This window comes from Apodemus sylvaticus, chromosome 12 (assembly GCF_947179515.1).
Source record: "Apodemus sylvaticus chromosome 12, mApoSyl1.1, whole genome shotgun sequence".
NCBI lineage: Eukaryota > Metazoa > Chordata > Mammalia > Rodentia > Muridae > Apodemus > Apodemus sylvaticus.
In genome coordinates this window covers 7,126,574-7,152,946 of record NC_067483.1, presented here as the reverse complement: position 1 = coordinate 7,152,946, position 26,373 = coordinate 7,126,574, and the positions used below count along the sequence as shown (strand labels likewise).

At 36.3% G+C, this 26,373-nt stretch overlaps 1 protein-coding gene across 2 annotated transcripts in view; it reads left to right on the top strand.

Annotated features, from left to right (window-relative positions):
• Positions 1-26,373, top strand: part of LOC127697709 (contactin-associated protein like 5-2) — a 909,987-nt gene that overhangs the window by 704,326 nt on the left and 179,288 nt on the right. For both annotated transcript variants that reach the window (XM_052201021.1, XM_052201020.1), the window contains exons 14-17: positions 8,029-8,146; positions 17,293-17,420; positions 17,589-17,759; positions 25,484-25,702. In XM_052201021.1, the coding sequence (XP_052056981.1) occupies positions 8,029-8,146; positions 17,293-17,420; positions 17,589-17,759; positions 25,484-25,702 (636 nt within the window). The remainder of the gene's footprint in view (positions 1-8,028; positions 8,147-17,292; positions 17,421-17,588; positions 17,760-25,483; positions 25,703-26,373) is intronic.

Below are 26,373 nucleotides of genomic sequence, written 5' to 3'. Positions count from 1 at the left end.
AAATTCATCTGGAATAGCAAAAAACCCAGGATAGCTAAAACTATTCTCAACAGTAAAAGAAATTCTTGGGAAATCAGTATCCCAGACCTCAAATATTAGTACAGAGCAATAGTGATAAAAACTTCATAGTGTTAGTACAGTGATAGGCAAGTGGATCAATGGAATAGAATTGAAGACCCAGAAATGAATCCACACACCTATGATCACTTGATCTTCGACAAAGGAGCTGAAAACGTATGTTATCCTTATCTGTCACATCTGTCTCTGTGGCTTGGCTCACTGAACATTTGTCCTTCTCACATCACGCTTTGATAGAGATTTGGAACCTTTCTCTATTTTTCATTTCTCAACTAGCACTTCAAAGTTAATCATATCAGAAATTTTGTGGAAGGACAGGAAGATGGAAGATGGTTCAGTGGGTAAAATATTTGCCACAAAAATAAAGACCTGGGTTGAGATTCCTAGAACCTATGTCAAACCATACATAGCAGAACATGTATGTAAAACAACTGCTTTTGTAGTGAGATGGGAGATAGCAATGTGGGCATTTTCAGAATCTTGGTACAGCACCATGTATCCTGGTATACACAATGGCAAACAACCAGAAATCCTGTTTCAAAAAAGATATAATGAAAAGATTGACACCTAAACTTGTCTTCTGACCTTTACACACACAAAATAGCAGGTTGTTACTGTCTCTGGAACCCTACAGACACCATAAATATATACAATATACATACACATGAAGCTATATGCTTAATAAGTAGAAAGATTATAAATAATAATATAAAGATATCTCATGTAGTAAATAATTTTATTCCCATGCTAAATTTCTTATATTTTTATATTTTCCATACATGTATCAAAATACCACTAATGAGTAACTTTTATCTATGCACACCAGTTTCCAAAATTTTTGACTTATTGAAATCTTTATGAGTCTATGAGATGGTGGATGGGGATTAGGACAGAGCCACACCTTAGAAAGACTTGATAACTAGGAGCTTGAGCTCAGCTCTGGCTCTATTTACCATGTTAGTTTGAATAAGTCATTTCATCTTTGAGCTCTTCATGATGATTATTCAGATTTTTTTACTATCTTTTCTAATAAAACTTTAATGCAAATCTAATCATGTTAGTCTAGTCAATACAGGCCTCTTTTCTAAGCCTGTGGAATGTTCAAGAGAGCCTTGCCTTGTTCAATTTAAATGACCTTAAGAAAGAGACATTTATCATTTGTTTGGAGTAGCAGTGTCATTAATCTTTTCTATTCCCCCCTTTCCTTCTTGGGTTCACATGCTGAATAAGCAGGAAAGAGAACAATGAACAACACTATGGAAATGTTAATTCCTGATGTGGATGAGTAGCTCCTAATCACACTATTTAGAACATTCTCTGATTAATGACCCTGGCTGACAAGCAGAAAGACTAAGATGAATGTTGATGAATGTCTGTCATTATCTTGTGATATGGAAGAGCTTGATTTTTCTCTGAATGCTAGTTATTTTTTCTTTCAGAAATGATAGGCTGTTTGAAATGGGTATGTAAAACATGTTTGTGTATGCCTTTGTGTATCTGCATATACATGTTCATGAATGTACAACTGTATATGAGGACAGAGGTTGATGTTGACTGTGTTCCTTAGCCACTCCTCTCCCTATTATTTTTTTATTTATATTTATTCAAATATATATAAATAAATATAATATTATATTTATATTTATTATTTTATACTCCATATTTTATTCCCCCCCATGTCCAAGCTCTGAATGTTCCACATCCCATACCTCCTCCCCAGGCCCTTGTCTCCACGTGAATGTCCCCACCCCTCACCCCAACTAACCTCTAAACTTCTTGGGGCCTCCATATCTAGAGGGTTAGGTGCATCATCTCTGATTGAACACAGACCTGGCAGTCCTCTACTGTATGTGTATGTTTATATGTATGTGTATGTGTAAGTGTAAGTGTATATATATGTGTATGGCCCATGCTGCCTGTTTGGTGGTCAAGAGTTTGAGAGATCTTAGGGGTCCAGAGTTATTAAGACTCCTGGTCCTTCTACAGGACCTTCTCCTCAGCTTCTTTAAGCCTTCCCCAATTCAACAAGAGGGATCAGCCACTTCTGTCCATTGGTTGGGTGCAAATCTCTGCATCTGACTCTTTCAGCTGCTTGTTGGGGCTTCTGGAGTATGGTTATGCTTTGTCATGTTTTGTGAGCCTTTCATAGTTCCAGTAATAGTGTCAGACCTTGAGACCTCCCCTTGAACTGAATTACACTTTGGGTCTGTCGCTGGACCTTCTTTTCCTTAGGAACCTCTCTATTTCCATCTTTGTAATTCTTTCAGACAGGAACATTTATGTGTCATAGTTGTGACTGGGAGATATCCCCCTCCCTACTTAATTTTTTTCAACATGATCTGACATTGAAACCAGAGCCTCCCAACTCAATCAGGCTGCCACGTGTACACTGAAGTCTGGCTCTGACTATCCACTGTTGGGATTAGAGACATACTACCTGACCTAGATTTTAATGGACAAGTCCTCATGATTATTCAATGAAGTGCCTTTGTTGGTAGAGTCAAAACTCTACTCCTTTTGAGTATCATCTTTTTCCCTACACCTGCACATAGCTGCCTTTCATTTTATTCACACAGTGCAGTATTCACTTGTCTCAGTGATTCCACAGAACTCCAGTGGCCTCAGCTTTCTTCCTTACTTTCTACACCCATGCTATAGTCAGTATCAGATGATACTTAGTATATGTGGAGTCCTGTTACTCCAAAACACAATGTAGTAGGTAAGATCCCTTTTGCTTGGGCTTCTTACCCATATAAGTACTTTCTGCATCAGGTCATTGTTAGTTGAAGTCATCAATGTGTATCTTTAAGCAAGTGCCACTGTTTTCACAAGACTTTCTTTAATTATTCTTGGGCAAAAGTGAAGGTATATCTCTGCTTGTATTTGGATGCATATCTCACCCATATTTATGTTACACATAGGAGAAGACATGCTCACTCTTCTTCATTTGGATATCAGGCGGGACCACAACACCAATGATACATCATAACATGTCCTTCGCAAAACATAGACCTGAAAAACGGTTAATATATTGGCTGCATATGCTTTTATATTCTTTTATTAATTATCTTCATGTTTCACTATTATTGATATCTGGCACATACAAACACACACATATACACAGAGAAATATACAGACATAGAAAGAGAGATGGAGAGCCTAAGAGGATTGAGCACTTAATTACGCATTGGTGTTGCATTTCAGAGAGGTTGTGGAAGTTTTATGAAGTGAAGTCCTATAGGATGAAGTAAGACACTGGAGGTAGGTCTTGAGAGTTGATAACTCACACTCACTTCCTGCTCACTCCTTTCTTTCCTAGTGTGGATTTTTTGAACAATATGGCCATTTAACCTCCTGCTAATGCCAGCATGTCTTTTCTCTCATGATGACCTTCAGAATTATGATTTAAAATAATCTGTTGTGACTTAAGTTGCCTTTGTCAGAGATTTGTTACTATTATTTTAATCACAGCAACAAGAAAGAATCTAATATTTATTCATGCTCATTGTTGAATTTGTGGGAATGAGTGCAGAGTTTAAGGAGGTTACAAGTGATTAGTCATGAGTTTCTCCACCATTCTCAGAATAGCTTCTTATTCTTATTCTTTTTTTTTTTTTTTTTTTTTTTTTTTTTTTTTTTTTTTTTTGGTATTTTTTGAGACAGGGCTTCTCTGTGTAGCCTTGGCTGTCCTGGAACTCACTTTGTAGACCAGGCTAGCCTCGAACTCAGAAATCCACCTGCCTCTGCCTCCCAAGTGCTTGGTTTAAAGGTATGCACCACCACTGCCTAGCTCAGAATAGCTTCTGAGTGAACACAACAAAGAGAGTTTGTGGGAATGAGTGTAGAGTTTAAGGTGGTTAGAAGTGATTAGACAAGGGTTTCTACAACATTCTCTGAATAGCTCTGAGTCAACAAGTCAGTAGGAGACATTAATTCAGATGTGCAAAACTGGGCGAGAACACACTTGGGATAGTGACTGTCTAGCATGCAGTAAGTCCTGGGTTCTAACACCTGTATGGCATATACCAGTGTAATAGTAGACAACTTTCTTTCTGGTACCATGTAAATGGATACAGAATGATCAGAAGTAACTGGCCATCTTTTATTACCTAGGGAGTTTGAGGCCATTCTGTGATTTTTTTTCTTTTTTTTTTTTCTTTTTTTTTTTATTCGATATAATTTATTTACATTTCAAATGATTTCCCCTTTTCTAGCCCCCCCACTCCCCGATAGTCCCGTAAGCCCCCTTCTCTTCCCCTGTCCTCCCTCCCACCCCTTCCCACTTCCCCGTTCTGGTTTTGCTGAATACTGTTTCACTGAGTCTTTCCAGAACCAGGGGCCACTCCTCCTTTCTTCTTGTATCTCATTTGATGTGTGGATTATGTTTTGGGTATTCCAGTTTTCTAGGTTAATAACCACTTAATAGTGAGTGCATTTTAAGATCCTATCTTAAGAAAAAAAGTCTCAGAGTTGACTCAGCACTGTCATTGTTAAGGAAAATGGAAATATAAGTTGAAGAAAACATCAAACATCATATTTGAGAGGCATGACATCTATTGATATACGAGTTGTATGACAGAAAATAGGACTGGATTGAAAAATCAGATAGTTTGCTCTTTCTTTTGACATGTAGAACTAACCAAAATATAAAGCTGTGAGCACCAACCACATCATAATAGTAATTCTTATACCTAAGTCTCCAGCAATATCATGGAAGAGGAACGATTATAAGAGCCAGAGAAGCAAGAAGTTGGCTGTGAAACTGTATTCTAAAAATGACAGAGAAGCTACATTTATAATCCTTAAGAAATAGAACTACACAAAGATGAATAATGATAATACTAGTATTCTTGCTGATATAGAACAGGGCACTCTGATAGGGGCCAACTCCTAGACAAACAACTACGGTAAGTAATGGCACTAAGAGAGGGAGAGTTAGTCTTTCACAGGAATGATCTCCCTAGTTGGTTTTCCAATAGCAAATGTTTATCCCTGAAGTTCTATGCAAACAAGCAACAATAAATGTACTTTGCATGTTATACTTATATATTTATACACATATGTTTAATAATAATAATAACAATAATGAGAGTAGTAGTGTAAAAGGGAGGGAAATGGCAAATTGGCAGAGGAATTGAGAAGATGATGTAATTATATTTTAATTCAAATTAAAAATAAAGAAAATATACTAATTCACTAGAAAGAATGTGAGACAAAACAAAACAAAAAATGAGCTGACACATGGCAGCAACAGTTTGTCACAGCAGCATGTTTGCTTTCACAGGGCTTTCTAGTTCATTGTTGATATTGCTTGGAAGGTCACCTGACTGCTTCTGGACCAGATGCAGCTAAACTCTATAGGCTTCCGTATTGAATTCATTGGTAGGCTGAGTGTTTACTGTTTTTTTAAACTGTAGCAATTCAAAATTCAAGAAAATTCCCTAATTTGAATTCAAATAATTAAACCCTAATTGTTCAAATAGGGTGCTTCATGACTTCACTTGATATTTTGTGTCAGATACACAATAAATGATTCATATGTTAATAAATTAGGCTCATACATAATTTTTCTACTAAGTTGATTGTGTTTTCAAGAGGGAAATATGGCACCATTGGTTAAGTGTTTGTTTTACAATTATGAAGACCTGAGTAAATTCGCTGGAATCCATATCAATGAAAAGTAAAAATAGAAACCCCAAAGTAGTCGTGTAAAGGCTGAGCAGGTCCATCAGTGTCTGGAGTCATTGTGTTGGGACGAGATATAAGAGGATTCCAAGACCCTCCTGTTAAACTAGTCCAGCTAAATTTTACACCTTGAGTTGAAGGAGAGATTCTGTCTCAAAAAAGGACAAGTTTTAGAAATACACTAGACACACATCTTTGTCCTGTGCCTTCATATGCATGCTTGTGCATGCCAGCACACACATATCTTTTTCTTTCTTTAAGCTATTCCTCTGAAAATAGCATATTCACACCCATTACAGAAACCTTATAAAGCTGATGTCATGCTGATTAGTAAAAGATGTGCTGTGAGATGAAGGTCGACTTTTCCAGCTCTTCTTGTGAATTAGTATCACAAAATAATTATGCTTTTTGAAAAAAATACCTTCCCCCATTTTTTCTCATATTTTATAGCATTTAACTTCTAAATGTCTTCTCTCTGCCTGTTTGCCTCAAAGGCTTCTGGGAGATTCAAATGAGTGAACAACTCAGAGAAAGTGGGTTCTTTATATATGTAAATGAAGATTGTATGAAAAATAAGAATTTCCCTGTATATATTACTTGGATAAAAATCCCACATACTATCACTTACACACTACATTTTCAAATGCTTTAGGATTGTTATTTTGTTTGGAGGCAATGACTCTTGTTGCCCATGCTAGCCTCTGACTTGTTATGTAGGTAAGGACTATGTTTCACTTCTGATACTCTTCCAAATATCCCTACTGCTGGGATTGCATGCCTGCATGACTAAACATGGTTTAAGATTATTGTGCCGAGAATCCAAACAGAAGCTGGTTTGGGTGCCTTCATATGCTGCTATCCAGGGCCTCCTTGTCTGTGTTGGTTCTTGCTTGGGATATGCTATAATTTTCTGAATCACAGTTATGTGTAACTGTGGTTTTTGTAATCATTAAAACAACAGAAAGATAATAACAAAACTCAACCCCAAGCTATTTATTATTTTCCCCCAGTGTCTCAGTGAATCATAATTTCAGAATGCTTTCCCTGGCTCACGAGGGTATGATATTTACAGGCTCATTTACTCCTAAGTTTATGAACTAGAGTTCATGACTTCTGTTAGAGCATATGGTCACTTTTCTTCTCGTATTGTTGTGACAAAAAAAAAAAAATCAATGGAGACCAGGGTAAGATTCTTTTTACATGTGCTTAAATTTATTTACCCTAAATTACTGCACTCTTTAAAAAGTACCCAAAGGACCAAGTGTTTAGCTAATCTTGGCCTTTACTGTGTTATTATGTCTTGAATAATTTTTAAGAGGCATCGGTCTATCAACATGTATATGGAGGGGTGTGTTTTTGTTTCTGTTTGTCGTTTTTTTTGGTGTGTGCGTGTATGTGTTGCTTGTTTAAAAGCTAATTTAAAATTTAAAAAGATCATGAGAGTAATGTTAGGTGATTAAGGTGATGAGAGAATAGAAATGAGAACACAGATCAAGAGACTGCAAAGCTGTTTTTTCTATTTTTTACTGATTTGTAATTTTCCCCATTTTATAAAGGATATGTGAATACCTCTATTTTTATATTGAAGTAGACTATCTTGGCATTCAAAAAGTACACAAATTCTGTTATTACTTTGAGGTAATGGCTGTGAAAGTTTAGTTTTCATTTTAATTGCACTGACTATTGGTATAATAACACTCAAACATGTCTAGTCTCTGAATACACAAGAGGCACTGACCCACTTAAAGTGACTTTTAAAAACATTTTTGAAGGGAGGATTTTGTAAACTGAAAACTTTCCTTTTTTCCATTTCTCTGCCTAAAACTATATCAAATCATTCTATTATGCATTACTTAAACTTTAAATTTTTTATTGCTACACATAAAAATAATATATGTATTTAAAATTGTTTTTAGCTAAGTCAATTCATCTGCTGTAAAATTTTCTAATCTGTTATCAAGTTGAGTTTCTGTCCCTGAATCTTAATGGTGCCATTCATCAATCTTTCACTATATTTTAATTTTTGTTGTTTTTTTAGTAAAATCTCTTTTTAAATGCTAACCTGTATGTGTGCATTCAAATATAGAGAGAGTTGAAAAAGATTAATGAGAAAAGAAAGAATGGATTGTAGAAATTATGGAAAGAGGGGGATGAGGGAGGGATGGGAAGACTTTATATTTATACACACACACAAACACACCACTGTGAGCTCCTCTGTTGCCTTTTAGATTCAATTCCTGACTTTTGAAACATCTTGTCTTTCAGATGGTGCCCCATTCACCTGGTGGATTGGAAGGTCCAATGAACGGCATCCCTACTGGGGAGATTCTGTTCCTGGAGCCCAGCAGTGCAGATGTGGCCTGGAGGAAACCTGCCTGGAGATGTAAGTGTAAATATATGGATGGTTCATTTTCTTCCACTGATATTCTGTGCCTTTACCACAATTTGGTAACTGTAACACTGCACTACAATTTCTTAATCTACTTACATCGATCTTGTACAATAAGAATATGTACACTGAGGTTGAGAAATGCCATTTGCAGAAGAGTTCAACAATCCAACATAGAAATAAAATGATAAAATACAATGCAGAAGTTGTAATTCTCAGGAGCTATCTACCTTTATTTTAAGTATTCATTTCTTACTAAAACCAGGAGGTTGTCAAATAGACTAGCCATCCTGAACATTCAAAAGATATACCTATTTCCACCTTCCTAACTATAGTTGTGAACTTATACCACTACACCTGGCTTTTCATGCTTGTCTCATTTCCTTCATGTGTATACTACAAGCACTTTGCTTATGGGATATTTACTTAGACCCAGATTACTGAACTTCTTATGTAAATTCTTGTAAGCTAATTTTATCAATGCAAAACATTATAATTTTTTTAAACCACAATATCTGGAAGATTTTGAAACACACCCATCACATGTACCCAACTCAAGTATCTACAGAAGAAAAAAAAAAGCCAAAAAGAATGTAGTATTTCAGGCTTACCTTTTCCTATATTCATCGCTAACATAGATCAAAGCTAACTGTCCACATATTTCAATATTTTTGTTTCAAATCCTTATAATCACTATTATCTCCAGGGTTCTTAGTGAATGTTAGAATCTCCAGGAACTTTTTCCTGTTCCTTTAAAATGCCTTCCATTTCTGTTATTGGGCAAAATTAATAAGAAAACAAAATTGTGCTGGTGGATCAGATTAATCAATTATACATGATAGACAACATTGTCACTTAAAAGTGCTAAGATGTTTTAGGGCTTTAGGAAACATATCTGATATCCATAGCCCAGAAATCCTATCCTTGAGTTTAGTTTAATTGTTATTCTAGATAAGTTAAAGGATCTTCTTAAGTCCACAAATGGGAATGCTATTGTAGTGATAGTTTATAAATGTAAGGATTCCAGAGAGAAATCTCATAGAATCTCTAAAATCACACTGGAGAAGAATCCATCTTCCATTTTGCTAAGTGAGGGTTCTCAGGGAGCCTTAAGCCAAGTCTCAGCTTCTGTTGACTGATTCTTCTTTTTGCTCTATTATAGCAGTCCTTGGTGACTGAGCACTTACTGACATGTGTTCAAATGAGATCAAGTGAATTAGGGAAATGAGTATAAATTTTAGGGTTGAAGGTGAGAGAAAAATGTTTGTCAACTATAATTTCTAGAAGAACTTTTACTTAAAATTAAAGGAAACCTCAACTGGTTAAGTCACTTAAGGATCTATTGATGTTGGTTACACATCTACTACACATTCTAAAATGCACAAATGTTCTAATCTTTCATGTAAAATGGAATATAATTTACATAGATTCAGCTCATTCCTCCTATCAATAATCATCAGATTATTGTATTGTCTAGCATATAGTTGATATGCTTCAAATAGTTTTACTATTTTGTCTAGGGAGGACAAACTTAAAATTTTCTCCTTCCTAACCTAAATACAATTTTAAGTATTTTCCAGAGAGGGTTGACTCTGATAATGGAGAACTTATAGGGAGAATGGACATACTGTTCTATATTACTTATTTTTCATGGATTTCTGTTACAATAAAAATCTAAATAAGTAAGGAAGAGGAAACAAAAAAATAATTAAATCAGTCCTGGTTTCTTGTTGTGAACAGCCCTATGCTTGTAGTTTGATGCTAATTCCAATCCTCAAAGCGGCTGCAGATAAGGAGTTGCATTGTGAACCTTCTCACCACCTTAACTTTTCAAATAAAGGCTTGAGCCAATGATTGGGCAGAAGGAAGGGGGAAGAGCTGTGAGTTTAGGGGAAGAGAAAAGGATCTCTGTGAAGGGGAAAGAGCTACAGAGGATCAATGGAGAGACTGCAGAGAGAGAAGCTCATGGCCTGGAGAAACCATAAGTTATATGGGATAATACATGCGGGAATAGAGTAGTGTAATGGGAGATCTGCCTAATCTAGGCTTATAGCTCCTATTGTTACTGATTGAGTTGAGATTTCTTTACCGAGAAATTGGGTTGGAAACAAAGTAGCAACAAAAGCTTCTAATAACAGAGTATTGAATAGGGAAAATATGGCATACATGCATAAATATTTTTAGCATTAAAAAATTCAATTAGTTTGTTTTGTCCATTTCTTTTGATAGGAAATTAAATGCAACTGTTTATAGAAATTTTAATCATATTAAACAAATCACAGAAAGAAAAAAATTCATATATTTTTTGTTATTTATGGATCTTTGTTTTTATATGCATATATGCTATACAAATATGTTTTTATTTACATATATGGTTCTTATATTCATATATGGTATATAGGTGTGTCTGTGTATGTATGTGTGTGTGTGCTTCTGTGATTTTGCATGCATAATTATTCATATGAGTAGGTGCCTTGCGGCGCTGTTATGTGAAGAACAAAGTTTTAGTTGGGATCTTCTATTGTTCTTCCTTTCATCCTTTCATCATCCATCCTTCCTTCCTTTTTTTTCTTTCTTTCTTTCTTTCTGCTTCCCCTTGTGCCCAAAACAGGTTTTTTTTGTTTTTTTTTTTTTGTTTTTTTTTGTTTTTTTTTTTTTTACTTAAACCTGGATACTGACTGGCTCATGAAATCCATGTATCCTTCTGAACACTGGAGTGCTATAGTTACAGACTCATACAGACACATTGCTTTTGATATGGTTTCTGGTGAGCTGAGCTCAAATCCTTATGTGTTTTTCACGAATATTTTCATCTACCCAATCATCTGTCTTGGCACCCCACATGAAGGAGCTTTTTCTGAAACAGTCTGGTAAATACCTGGGAATGTGCAAGAAACCCCAGGGGAGAGCTGGGTCATTGACATGGTGTAGAGAAGTGCTATAATTTTCACAGATAAGAAAGTAATCACCAAAGAGGAAGGAAAGCAGAGTTGAAGGTGGTGAGATACAGCAATGGGTACTTCCTGGTGACAGACATCAGCACGGATTACATGTTTTCTCATCCAAATACCAGGTTCAACAAACATGAAACTCCTGAACAGAGAGCTTCTATGTGCTTCTTTCACTGTTTCAAAAGAAACTGAGGAGCAATTGAGGTTTCTAGTTCTAGTCATTAAATCTGCTGGTGCATCCTTTTATAAACTTGATTCCTGTCATGATATCATTGGAAAAGCAAACCTGCTCTTTCCCTTCTTGGTTATTTATATATTTACATTTCAAATGTTGTCCCCTTTCCCAGTTTCACCTCCTCAAACTCCCATCTCATCTCCCTCTCCCTCCCTCTATGAGAGTGATCCCCTACTCACCCACCCACCCACTCCTGACTCTCCGCTTTAGCATCTTCCTATGCTCAGGTATCAAGCCTCCTTAGGACCAAGGACCTTCCCTCCCACTGATAGCAAATAAGGCAATCGTCTGCTACATAGACAGATGGAGCCATGGTCCCTACATGTGTACTCTTTTGTTGGCAGTTTGTCCCTGGGAGCTCTGGGGGTGGTCCAGTTAGTTGATATTGTTGTTCTTCCTATGGGTTTGCAATCCCTTCATCTCCTTCAGTAGATTTCCCCTAACTCTTCCATTGCATTCCCATGCTCAGTCTGATGGTGGGATGAGAATATCTGTATATGCATTGATCAGGCTCTGGCAGAATATCTCAGGGATCTCTCTATACACCTATACCTGTACCTGTACTTGTACCTATACCTGTACCTGTAAACACACACACACACACACACACACACACACACACACACACACACACACACACACACAAGAAATGATGTAGACTGAGGTGTCTCTATATTTGTTATCTGTCATATCCTACAAAGACAAGGACTAGTGATCAATGAAGCTTAGCCAAGGCAGCAAGCTCAGGCCCATAGGAAGATAGTTTCTCTAGAAACTATGTGAAACACTCCTGAGAAATGATACCTAGGGTTTACTGCTATGTGTAGTTCACACTCAAACCTGAGTCTACAAGATGCTTTTCTTTGTCTGTCCTGCAAACTTCTAAGTCCTGATCTGCTACATTTTAAATGATACATAAGATTAGTAACTTTGCTGAACTTGTAGATTTAAAGATTATTTAATAGAAATATGCCTTTATTATACAATATTCAATAAAAATATAAAAGGGAAAATTTTATCTCAATATTAATGTGTCTACTGCATTTGCAACTATTTTAATTATTTTGTTTAATAGTTTCATGCACTTATATAATGAGTTATTTTATAATTTTCCATTTTGGTCCATCATCTTTTCATTCTCCTGCTGGAGCTTAGTATGGGTCACCCATTTAAGTTCATGTCTTCATTTTTTTTCCTGTGGCCAATGACCGTAATTTTATTTGCTTGTTCAAGCTTGAGTGAGAGGCTACTTCTTGGAGTGTGGGCAATGCAGAATCCCCAAGCTGGTCTCAGTATTGAGGTTGGGAAGATAGAATGTTCATCCCTAAAATGGCCTAAGAGACACTGGTCATATGTAGATTCCAAAAGAATCATTAACAAGTGGGCTGCTCTGGCTAGGAAGAGCATATAGAGAGTTACCCACTCCTTGAGAGAACAGCATAGGTATATGAAGGTCAGTAAGGTTGGCCTATTGGACAGTATCTGGAATCACCAATTAAGTAAGCATGATTAGGTCAACCAAGATACAAAGACCACTCTGTATCCTGCGGGTTCAGACTAAGTAAAAAGACAAGGGGAGATAATCACTAGCACTCACCTATTTGCATCCTGATGACATTGTGACCAGTTGTGGCAAGTTCCTGGCACCATGATGAACAGTACCCTTGAACTGTGAGCCAAAATTAACCTTTATCAAAGCACCAAGTAGGTGTGTGTAACTCATGCAGTGAAGGGAAAAGTAGTAACCTCTCACCAGGCTCACACAGCCATATCCAGAGAGATTCCTGGCACCCTCTTCATGTTGAAATCTTTTCTGGAGCCCTTGATTAGCTGGGGCTAAGGACAGATCTGATGTACGACACCTACTCCTCACTTCTTGTCTGATGTCATCTTTTTCTTGTTCATCCAAAACTCATGGACAAGCACATGGCTTATTTCATACAAGCCCAATGACTGCCTGTTTAAAGTACAGAATAATTATTTATTGTGCACAAGGGAAAGAGTTAATTTTATTTTCTTTGCAAGTCTATAACACTGATGTTAGCTGATCATGCACTTAGCATATAGAGTTGCTCTTTTTTTCTTTTTTCTTTTGTTTGTTTTGCTTTGTTTTTCTTCTTTTTATAGCGCTCTTACCATCCAGATATAATAAACTCATGACTATTCTTTTATTATGAAAAGAATAATCAAATCCTATATTTGTCATTTATTTACTTAAGTATCTAAATCATACAGGATCCTGGGTGCTTCCAGTTCTTATTTGATTTTTGGAAATGAGGAAAGGCAAAATAGCTATTTCTTCAAAGTGATAGCTGAGTTAGCAAATAATCTTCACATCTATCAGATGTGGCATGTAGTCAGTTTTGAAAGAGAATATGGTTATTTATATTATTATGTTATCTAGTATTATAAATTGCTAAATCAATTATAAGAGACAGCATTTGAATATTAAATTTTTGTTTATGAAAACCACAGATATATATATATATGTGTGAATTAAAAAGATGAATGCTAAGAAATACCATGTCATCCTAATAAAATTTCCTTCAAGTATAAAATTCTAGGTGGAGTAAAGAGATATTTCTAAAAATCAGAAAAACCTAAAAATGGGACTTCTGGAAATTTTATCATGCAGTGTGTGGACCTGTTGTCAGGCTTTGTGTGTGTATCTGAGGAGGCTGCTGATTCTCATAGCATCTGCCAAGGTGACTTTCTAAGGTATAATCTTAGAGACTCGGTCTTAAAATGACTGCAAATTAGCAAGCTGAAACCTAATCAATTTAATTATGTTGTGTGGAGAAAGCCTGTGTCAATAGGATTGGGAAGTCATCCAGAATTTGAACAAGGACAGCTCCACGACTCAGTGCTCTTGCTGTGCATATAGCAATGTCTAGAGAAGATGGTAACCACTTGGTAATGTACCAGCTTCCACCCAGGAGGAGCTGCTCTCTTCTAATGAGATATCAGAGAGCATGCTTTCATACTGATGTGCTAATATTTGGAAAACCATTTTTAGGTTCATAACCTGGTTTTTTTGATTTCATAACCTATACCATGATTAAGGGGTATTAGAACTGTCATTTGCTGAACAAAGCATAGATGTGAAAAGAGAAATGTTCCTCAGTGCCAGAAGAAGTAAATGCCTCTGTGGATGCCATCAGTTTTGGTCAGAACACAAGAAGATTAAATGACAAAACTATTTGTAGGGCACAAAACTGTAACTCAATATTTCTTAGATAAGATTACTCAGGTACATCTTTCTTCACTGCTTCACTGCTGTAAATAAGTTGTGTTCAGCAGTGTGGTTGTTAGTTTTACACTTCAACTTTCTATATCCTAGAATTACTGGAAGGAAGAGTTTATTTCATTTCATTTCTTTCTTTCTTTCTTTCTTTCTTTCTTTCTTTCTTTCTTTCTTTCTTTCTTTCTTTCTTTTTTTTTTTTTTTTTGAGACAGGGTTTTTCTTGAAAGCCCTGGCTGCCCTGGAACTCACCCTGTAGACCATGCTGGCCTTGAACTCAGAAATCCACCTGCCTCTGCCTCCCAAGGGCTGGGATTACAGGCATGTGCCACCACTGCCCAGCAAAAGAAGAAGGTTTTCAATTGAGGGTTTCATTAGGTTATACTTATGCTGGATTCTCTTAGTTGTTAATTAGTGCTAGAAGTGCACGTTTTCCATAGAAAACATTATTCCCCGGGAACGGATCCTGGATTGTTTTTATTTTGTCAGATTTCCATGTAAAAATCATTCCACACAGAGGTCAGCCATGCCAGGTACCTTCCTTTGCACACTATGCACACTATGGCCTCTGTAATAGTGTTAAATTTTCATGTACACACATAGGATGGGTGTCAAGTTGCCTTTCTTTCAGTCTTTGCTCCATTTTTGTCCCTGTATGTCCTTTAGAAAAGGTCAACTACAGGTTAAAAATTTAGAAGATGGCTAGGTGGCCCCATCCCATAACTGGGGTCATGTCTATCTACTGTAGGTCATCTCTTCATGTTCCATCTTCCCAATGTTGAGCATTTCAGCTAATTTCATCCCCATTGAGTCCTAGTAACCTCTCATATCCCAGGTCTCTGGCACCATCTAGTGATTACACATCCCCCCCCCCATCCCCACTGCCTAGTATTTCCATTCATTTTCCTGGACCTCTGGCTGTCTCTTCTTTCTCTCCTCATACCTGATCCTGTGCTTCCTTCTCTCTCCCTCCTCCACTTTCCCATCCAGTTTCCTCCCTCCTTTTTCCTTCCATAATTATTTTGCTTCCCTTCTAAGTGGGTTTCTGGTATCAACACATGGGTCTTCCTTCTTGTTAAGCTTCCCATGATCTGTAAGTTGTAACAATAGTATTCTGAAATTTCTGACTAATATCCACTTAACACTGTGTATATACTCTGCATGTCCTTTTGGGTCTGGCTTACTTTATTCAGGATGGTATTTTCTAGTTCGATCCATTCGACTGCAAAATTCGTGGTATTCTCATTTTTAATAGATAAATAATATTTCAAACTGACTAAGACAAATGCAGATACTTTCAGCCAACCATTGGCTTGAGGTTGGGGGCCAATATGGAAGAGGTAGAGGAAGGACTGAAGGAGCTGAAGGGCATTGAAACCCCAAGAGAAGAACAACAGTGTCAACTAACCTGGACCCCTTAGAGACTAAGCCAAAAACAAAGGAGCACACATCTGCTGGATTGTGGCCCTTCGCCCCGTGCACATATGTGTCTGAGGATTGACTTGTATGACCTTAGTGAGAGAGGATAAGCTTAATCCTATGGAAACTTGATAGCCTGGGGAAGAGGAAGACTGGTGGAGTAAGGTGGGGATGAGTGGCTGAGTGGGGAAGCACTCTATTAGAAGTGAGGACTTAGGGGGTGAGAATTCGGGGAGGGTGCCAGGGAAGGGAGGCAACTTTTGGAATGTAGATCAATAAAATGATTTAATAACAATAAAGCAAATTCTAAAACGTTAAATTAGAAAGTGTATTATTCTTGATAATGTAAGTTATATCTTTAACCACAATATAAAATTTTCCATGTTGCTTGGAAGAGATTCTTTTTTATACTTAGTATGTTTTTCTACATGTGCCAATATTCTGATTCAGAGGAATGAGGTGGATTTAGACAAGATAGCACTGTGTCCAGGTTTAGCACATCTAGATTCAGGTCTCCTTCCTCACACAGAAAGCATTTGAACTGACAGAGCTATCTCAAGAGCAAAACATAACTAGGTTTTTACTTTTAAATTTAATGCTTTGAGAAGTGTTATCATCTTTACCTTGATTCCAGAGATGAGTTTAAATGAGGAGAAAACATTGGCTATATATATTCTTTTTGTTTTCCCATGAAAAGAAAACTGGATAAATACTTATTAGATAGTTAACAAGAATAAAGCCAGAGTCTTTAAACAGGAAGATTTTTCTAAAGAACAAAGCAAAAAGTTACCTATAGAGATTTACTTCAACACAATTTAAAAGGTGATAAAGAACACTCAAACCTGATAAAAACCTGTTGGCAGGTGACACAGCAGGGTTCTCTAAGTTAGTTTTGACAAGTATTTGTGATTTGTTTTCATGTTAGTTCCTTAAATAGTAGATATTATTTTTATAGCAAAGTGAAGTGATGTATAATGTCTCATAAACATGGCAGTGAGCGTTTGGATCCTCTTGGCCATGAACAGAACTGTGATGGTTGTAAATTACCTGTGCTCCTCAAAACATATTTAGGGAAGATATAAAAGCCTTTGGTGTTTGGATACAGGCCATAGGCTATGTAATTAAAATTCCGAGAATCATGCTGACTGGAAATAAAAGACCTGTTATACTCCTTCAAATTCTAACCAAATTGCATGCAAAGTGAATCTCTTTTTAAAGGAGGTGTCTTTGCTTAGAATCTCTAGATAGTCTACATTTTCCCTTCTTTTTTCCCCCTTAAATTTATGTTTTGCAGGATAAATGATACTAGTCTTCTTTCCTACAAAGATCACTTGCCTGTAACTCAGATAATTATCAGTGATACCAACAGATCAAACTCAGAAGTAGCTTGGAGAATTGGCCCCTTGCGTTGTTATGGTGACCGTGAGTACATTTCCCCCATATCCTTTTTGTGACCCTCTCTCCTGCCTTTTCCCTTATCCCTTTTCTATTTGGTGTCCTCTTGTCTGGAAAATTACCCAGGAATCCATTGATTTTTATATACCCCATTGAAAACAAACCAGTCACGTTCAAGAACTCTCTGCTTTACAGGGCACTTCTGGAATGCTGTCTCATTTTCTACTGAAGCTGCTTACCTCCACTTTCCTACCTTCCATGCGGAATTCAGCACTGATATTTCTTTCTTTTTCAAAACCACTGCTTTATCTGGCGTTTTTCTAGAAAACCTTGGCATTAAAGACTTCCTCCGCCTTGAAATGAGCTGTAAGTGCCATTTTTTGCGAGTCTAATGTCAGTTGTCTAGAGAGTTTTATTTTATCTCTACCACCAGGCACAGTACATTTCTTTTAACATCAAGTTAATTTCACTGGCTATCAGTAAAAACAGCACTGAAGCTGTCAAGTGTGTAATGATTTATTGTATCCTATGAGAGTTTGTTGTTGTTTCATCGGGATATGTGTATTCCAAGAGTACCTATCTATAGATTTTAAAAGCTGTACTTTTTATTAGGCATGGTCCTTTCTTAGCTGTGACTTTAAGCTGTGAAGCTCTAACATTATACTCTATGGGAAGCAAGGATGCCTACTATTGACCATTTTCTTCATATTCAGGATTTTTTTTTTTTTGGACTTTTGTTTGTATTGTGATCTAGAAAAAAATATCTAAACTAGTGAATGAAGTTTTTGAAAACCTAAGTTCATTTACCTAGAATCTAACCAACATAGCCAGTAATTCACACGACAAAGGAGAAAGTCAGAACAGTGCTGTTTGTCTAGCAGAATTGTAGAGCTCCAGGTTCAGGCAGAGAGACAGTTCTAAAAATGAGGTAGAAAGAAAATGAAGAGCAACTTGGCCATCAACCTCTGGCATTCATGACCAGGTAATACCACCCCCCCACACACACACACATACACACATGCACACTTGCCTGTTCACATACATCCAATTTCTTATCTCCTACTAATAGAAGATTATAACTAGTCAGTGAAAATTCATGTTGAATCACTATCTCTTTGTTACCAGCAGTAGGATGTTTGCAGGGTTAGATGCATGATTTACACCATTGCAAGAGCCCTGCCCCCATCTTTGACAACTGTAAAATAATGATATGAAGTCACAGGAACACTAAAGAAATATCAGTTGGATGACTTCCTACTGTGAGACATTGTATGTCAGCATGTTACAAAAATACTTGCAAATACCAAAAATATAATGATTAATTTTATGAAAATGGGAAAAATGTTTCAGTATGCTGTTTTAGTAACAATAACTTTAAGTTTGTCTATGAATTTTTATTTCTACAAACTTGTTAATGCCTTCCCTAGAGTTGATTTTCTATACTTGTTCATGTTCATATGAGACTACAAATTGTTTAAGTCTGCTTAGCAACTATTATACTGAGAAGAAAATAGTTTTATATTTTATTCATTTTAAATATGTATTTTTTCATAAAATTTCATAGATATTCAAAAGTTTTGAAAGTTTTTTTTTTAACACAAGGACATGTTTGATAAAGCAAATCATTTTTATAATAGATTCTAAAAGATTACAATACTATCTATATCTGTCTTTGCCCAGATCAACCCAGATTTGAAAATAACCAAGTAATCAAAAATATTTTCTGGAAATATTTTAATGCAAAATTCATCTTAGATTTCTTTCTTGTTTGGCAGAAGATGAACAAAATTATTGAGGGTTTTCAATAGTTTGAGTTCTTTTGATTTTAGTGCTATCACCCATCTTTGTATACATTCGGATTGCAGACAATAGTGGATAACCATAGATGAAAGGGACAAGTCTTACTCTTGCAAACAAGCACACTCGTCTGATTTTTCATGGAGGCAGTGCAGTATGCAGAGTTGTTCATATTAGCTGTTCTTCAGAGTAAGTTAATAAGTGTTAAGTCATAAAATGTATTTAAGTAAAGAGCTTAATCTGCATCCAGGAGAACTGGAATTTTCTCCCCAGAACTCATGTGAAAAATAAAAAGGCAGATGTGGTATTTTGGTATGTACTTATAATACCAGATTGAGGGAGACAAAGAGTCACCCTAGCCTGTGGAAAAAAATCTGTCTTACACAAGACATTCTAGAGGCATCCTGAGTAGTGACACCAAGACTGTCCTCTAACTTCTCAATAAATGTCCATACACATGAAGGAATACCCCTGCACACCTGTATAGCATGAATATATATGAATGGGAATATATGAATATACAGATAAATAATCAAAGGTAATGTTAGACATATTTTAACCTCTCTTACAGTTGCTTTTGTGTTCCTTGCACTGAATAGTCTTCATTACCTGCACCCAAACTTCCTCTTACTCTTCACTTTCCACAGCTGAATGAGCTTATCTTTGAGCATCTCTCTACCCTTGCCTATGTAGATGCTCTTCAATTGTACGACTGGGGAGATTTACCAGAGCACAGAGCTCCAACTGCGTGTAATATCCTTGAAAGCTAAGCAAATATTTTAGCCAAGAATATTTGAAATTTGGGAGTTCATCAAAAGGAGACAAGTCCATTTGTAGAGGGGATGGTGCAGAGAGTTTTGTGGGTATTCTTCAGCACATGGGTCAGAAGCTAAGTGTTTCTTTTGTAGTTTCAGACAAAAAAGGAAAAAATTGTTTACATGTAACTTTCTACTTTATAGTTCAATGACTCTAGCTATTGATGAAATTTTATTGTAAAATAAAAATCTTTCTTATCTAACTTGGTTATGCTCTGAAAAACAGTTTGAATACCAACCATTCCAACCATTCCATCATGTGGACATAATAACTTCAGTGTTTGTTTAATAAAAAAAAAATCACTGGGAGGCAGGGGCAGGTGGATTTCTGAGTTCAAGGCCAGCCTAAACTGGACTATAGAGTAAATTCCAGGACAGCCAGGGCTACACAGAAAAACCATGAATCGAAAAGCAAAGCAAAACAAAAACAAAAACAAAAACAAAAACAAAAACCAAATAAAACAAAAAAGCCAAAACAAAATAAATAAAGAAAGAAAGAAAGATCAAGTCCTGCAGTATTTTCATTAATCAAACCCAGATGTAATTTTCTGTTGTTTTTTTATAAATTAGTGAGTAAGAATTGAATGTTAATTATAGATCAGTGTCCAAATTCTTTGAAGAAATTTAGTTCTCTTTGTACTATTAATCTTTTACATTCAAATTAACATAATATTTTAACAATATCATATAATTGTTTTGTATTTTTTGTCATCCTACTGTCAAAAATTACTTAAACACGGTCATTTTGTATTAATCATAAGTCTGGGAATACAGTCCAGTAGTAAAGGACTAGCATATACAAGACCCAGATTTCATTCTCAATAGAAAATAAGTAACTATATATGTAAACATTAAATCAAAAGCTATAGGGCTTTATGTTTACTAAATTTATTAATACTGTTTTTGTTACAACTTCAATGAAGGGGAAAAGCTTCAGGAAAATGTCAAAACCTTGACTCTTTTTAGCTCCACACATTTAAACAGATTAATTTTTTATGTTAAAAGTTTCATAGCAAGAAACCCTGCAGCCCAGTTACTGAGAAAAGTCTTTAACAGATGCAGTGAGTCAGAATAGATACAGTCCCATCAACTAAGAGTACCCATCTTAGCTATCCAAATTAGCACTTTCCAAGTTGTGTGTGTGTGTGTGTGTGAATGTGTGTGTGTCTGTGTGTCTGTCTGTATTTATTGTTGGACAGAAGAAAGATTCCAAATTCCAGCTTTCAACCAACTTCATTCCAGGTTACTTCCAACTAAGATGTTGCAGTTTCAGTAACTTCAGTTTATGATCTGCCATCTATGAAAAAGAAGACAACCACTGTGTATTTAGGTCTGAGTCAATGTGTTCATAATTGTATTGTCAGAAATAAGAGGTTTTCATAGTAAACTCACACTGGCTTGGAAGAGATTTGATACCTTGGCATGGCCCAATATTGTGGAAAATGTCTCCTCCACTGTCTATCCCCTTTTCTCTTCCTTCCATTGTGTGTGTAAACAGCCAAACAATCATGTTTAGTATCATTCATAAAAATGCCATCCTCCTTCATTTTTATAGATTCTCTCATTTGCTTGTTGGATTGACTATCAGTGTGCTTCAGGGATCCTATTTTATCTACTTCCCTAGTGCTGGGACTGTAAAGGCATGTGCTATGCCTGGCCATTTCATGTGGATCCTAGGGATCAATCTCAGATATTCATGCTTTTGACACCAGTGCTTTATTGTTTAAGTCATCTTCCAGAGTGTACTACCAAGACATCATTAAAATAGCCTAGATTATTGAATCTAATATACATATTTTATACATATACTATATATAATAAACATATGTGTCTTAGTCAGGGTTCATATTCCTGCACAAACATCATGATCAAGAAGCAAGTTGGGGAGGAAAAGGTTTATTGAGCTTACACTGCCATGTTGCAGTTCATCACTAAAGGAAGTCAGGACTGGAACTCAAGCAGGTCAGGAAGCAGGAGGTGATGCAGAGGCCATGGAGGGATGTTTCTTACTGTCTTGCTTCCCCTGGCTTGCTCAGCTTGCTCTCTTATAGAACCCGAGAGCACCAGCCCAAAGGTGGTACCACCCACAAGGGGCCCTCCCTACTTGATCACTAATTGAGAAAATGCCCCACAACTGTATCTCATGGAGGCACTTCCCCAACTGAAACTACTTTCTCTGTGATAACTCCAGCCTGTGTCAAGTTGACACATGAAACTAGCCAGTACATGATCATATGTATTATACAAACATATGCATATATGTATATATGTATATATTCATACATATTCTGCAAACTTGTTCCCCCTATGAACTATTTGACATATTTCTTTATATATTCATTACTTACTTGTACATTACAGAATTAGTGGCTCTCAGATGTCCCTATGATGCATTTGGCTAACTATAAAATTCATTTTTACTGGCACACATAAGGATGAGAATTCACTGGTAGTGGTTAAGGTTTGCAGAGGAAATGATGCTCACATTACCTCTGATTAAAATCTTCCACAAAGTAAGATGTGACCAATTTTCTCCCTCTTCACACTTCTAAGTATCTCCTTTAGGCTAAAACTAGCTCTCCCTCTGAAGGAAAATCCCTTCTCACCTGTTATCCAAATGGTTTTGCCGATTTGCAGTTCTCCTGAGCACCTTCTTCTCAGTGACCATGACCCAGAAGAAACACATGCCAACGCCTTGCCTACCTGAGGAAGATCCTAGGTCCCACTAAGACCTTAGAGAAAAGTAAAAAGCAGTAGGTTCCCCCATCAGCTATGGGTATTGTCAGAAATGGATAATCATGGGAATCAAACATGATTATTCTGAGGCACCCACTCTGGTTAAAGGAAGTGACCACTTCAGTCTCTAGATACCCAACTGGTAAGAATCTCAACAAGGGTCACCCACAGAGACTCCTTGTAACCTTCCCCCCCCCCCCGTCTTAACTTTTCCCAGAGATGCATCCCCACTGATTTCTGTTCTCACTCCAAGCCCTATTGTGTCCCTGATACTTGATTTCCCAAAAATTTCTCTCTCTTCATCCACATCCTATGGCTATTTTGTTTCTCCTTCTGAGTGAGATACACACATCATTCTTTGGGCCCTCCATATTTCTCAGTTTCGTTGGGTCCACTGATCATAGCATGGTTTTCCTGCCCTTAAGGCTGAGGTCCAATCATAAGTTAGTACCTAACATACTTGTAGTGCTAGATCTGCATTACCTCACTCAGAATGGTATTCTAAAGTTTCATCAACTTTCCTTCAAATTTCATGAATCTTTACTTTTATTCGACTATTAAGCTTAATAGTTTTCTGCTGTGTATATGTATCACAGTTTCATCATCTATTCTTCAGTGGAAGAATATTTAGGATGTTTCCAGTTTCTGGCTATTACGAATAAACTGTTATGTACATAGTTGAGCAAGTGTCCCAGTGGTATTGTGGGACATATTTTAGGTATATTCCCCCAGAATGGTAACCTGGCTCTTAAGGTAGAACAATTCCCAATTTACTGAGAAATTGTCAAATTTATTCCTAAAGTGGTTGTATATGTGTACATTCCCACCAGCAATGAGGGAGTGTTTCTTTTTTTCCACATCCTTTCCAGCATGTGCTGTAATTTGAGTAAAATGGAATTTCATAGTTCATTCATCTTTTAATTTTGCTAAAGACTATGAATCTTGAAATTGTCTTTAGGTCCTTCTTGGCCATTTGAGATTCTTCTACACAGAATTCTCTCTTTGACTCTGTACCCTATTTTTAATAGGGTTATTAGGTTTGTAAATGTCTAACTTTTTGACTTTTTTATGTATTTTGGATATTAGCCCTATGTCAGATATGTCCTTTTCAATCCTCTTAGCTGCCATTTTATCTTATTTATGATATCCTTAACTTTTCCAGTGTTTTCATTTTAATGAAGACCTTTTGTTAATTGTTGATCTTAGTACCTGAATTGTTTGTGTTCTGTTCTGGAACTAGTTTCCTGTGCCAATGCAGTTCAATGCAGTTTCTCAATTTCATCTCTGTTAGATTTATTGTGTCTGGTCTTTTGTTGAGGTGTTTGATTCACATGAACTTGAGTTTTGCAAAGAGTGGTAGTTTTGAATCTATTTGCATTCTTTGACATACAGACATCCAGTTACAGCAGCACCATTTGTGAAGTTGTTTCATTTTTCCACTCTATAGTTTTGGCTTCTTTTTCAAACAACAAGTGTCTATCAACGTGTGGGTTTATTTCTGGTCTTCTATTCTATTCTATTCATTAAAATGTCTATTTTTATGCCAAAATCAAGCAGTTTTTTTTTTTTACAATTGTTCTGGGTTACTGAAAATAGGTGGAAAAAAATGGCTAGTGTTACCGTCAACAATTCCCATTATTTTAAGTACATTTTGCCTTCATTTTCATTGAATTCTAGAAAGTCTCTAAATTCCTTCTTTATTTCTTTCATGACCCAGTAATCATCCAGTGGAATGTTGTTCAATTTCAATGAGTTTATAGAATTCTGCTGTTTTTAAATTCCAGCTTTAATCCATAGTTTTCTGATATGATACAGTAGTTATTTCACTGTTATTAAATCTGTTGTGGCTTACTTTTTGATGGACTATATGGTCAGTTTTGGAGAAGGTACCACATAGTGCTGAGAAGAAGGTATTTTGTTGTTTGTGTCTTTGGGTGAAATATTCTGTTGATAGGTCTATTTGATTCATAATGTCAGTTAGTGTCATTATTTTCTGTTTAGTTTCTGCCTCAATATGTCCATTGGTGAGCATGGTGTGTTGAAGTCTGACACTACTGATGTGAGTGTTTTGACATGTGATTTAAGCTTTAGTAATATTTCTTTTATGAATTTGATTGCCCTTAGAGATGCTTAGCTAATCCCATGTATACAGGAAAACACAGGTAAAATCAGGGTAGAACAAGAAACCCAGAACTTCAGCAGAGTATCAGACAGGCATAGATGCCCCAGGTCCCTGCTGTATTGAACAAGTAGGAATCACTGAATTAAGAAGGACAAAAAGCACATACATCCTTAGTCTATAGATTCTAATAATATTGATAGTGACAGTGCTACAGGAGCTCAGAAATGTCCTCTTCACATTCATAAAGATATCATATCATAAAGATCATCCCTTTCACTAAACATTAGGAACATGGTTGTGCATGCAACATACTGACAGTGTATTTTATCATTCTTTCTTCCTTTCTTTCTTCCTTCCTTCCTTCCTTTCTTTCTTTGTTTCTTTGTTTCTTTGTTTCTTTGTTTCTTTCTTTCTTTCTTTCTTTCTTTCTTTCTTTCTTTCTTTCTTTCTTTCCTTCTTTCTTCCTTCCTTCCTTCCTTCCTTCCTTTCTTTCTCTTCCTTCCTTCCTTCTTTCCTTTCTTTCTTTCTTTCTTTCTTTCTTTCTTTCTTTCTTTCTTTCTTTCTTTCTTTCTTTCTTTCTTTCTTTCTTTCTTTCTTTCTTTCTTTCTTTCTTTCTGCAGCTCCTTCTGAGGTCATATTCGCCATTGATGTTGGGAATGGTCCTATCGAGCTCCTTGTCCAGTCTACTTATCCTCTGAATGACAACCAATGGCATTACATTCAGGCTGAGAGAAACATCAAGGAGACCTCATTGCAGGTGGACAACCTTCCAAAGAGTATGAGGGAGGCCGCAGAGGAAGGCCATGTTCTGCTTCAGCTGAATAGCCAGTTGTTTGTAGGTAAGAGGCATTATAGATTATACTTCATGCTAAATACTAACTAAATGGTTCTGTCCTCTGTCTCAAAGACAATTCCTATTATTTTACAACTAGAAAATAGTGAAAATAGTATTATTTATCACCATAAATTAAATTTTATAAATTGTATATTCTAGCATCATGGTCATCCAATAGTTTGTATTACTCTTTCACAAATTTAGGGTCCTTCATGCTCTTTTGTTGCAATTTTTTCTACTTGTGTTTGTTGTTTACAGACAACATATATGGAATTTTATGTGTTGGATAACAGTAAAGGTTTACAGTGTAGGAATAGATTTTCCAGCTAATCAGACTTCTTATTGATCCCTGATTCCTGATGACTATTGTTAACAGTGTGCTCAATTAGTTTGACTAAACCAATTAACTTCAGTGTCCACTTGTAAACATCAGACTGTATGCTGGCTTTGTTCTTTGTCATCCCAACCCAAATTATAGTCACTTGAAAGAAGGACTCTCTATTGAAAAAAGGCCTCCATATATTTATACTACAACTGTAGAACAGTTTGTTAATTAGTAATTAATATTAGGGTATTACAGATGTGCACAACCCCAATTTGGAGAAATACTGAGATTTCACATGTTCAGCAGCATGCCTAGTGATGAAACCCATAGCTATAGGTATAGCATGCAAG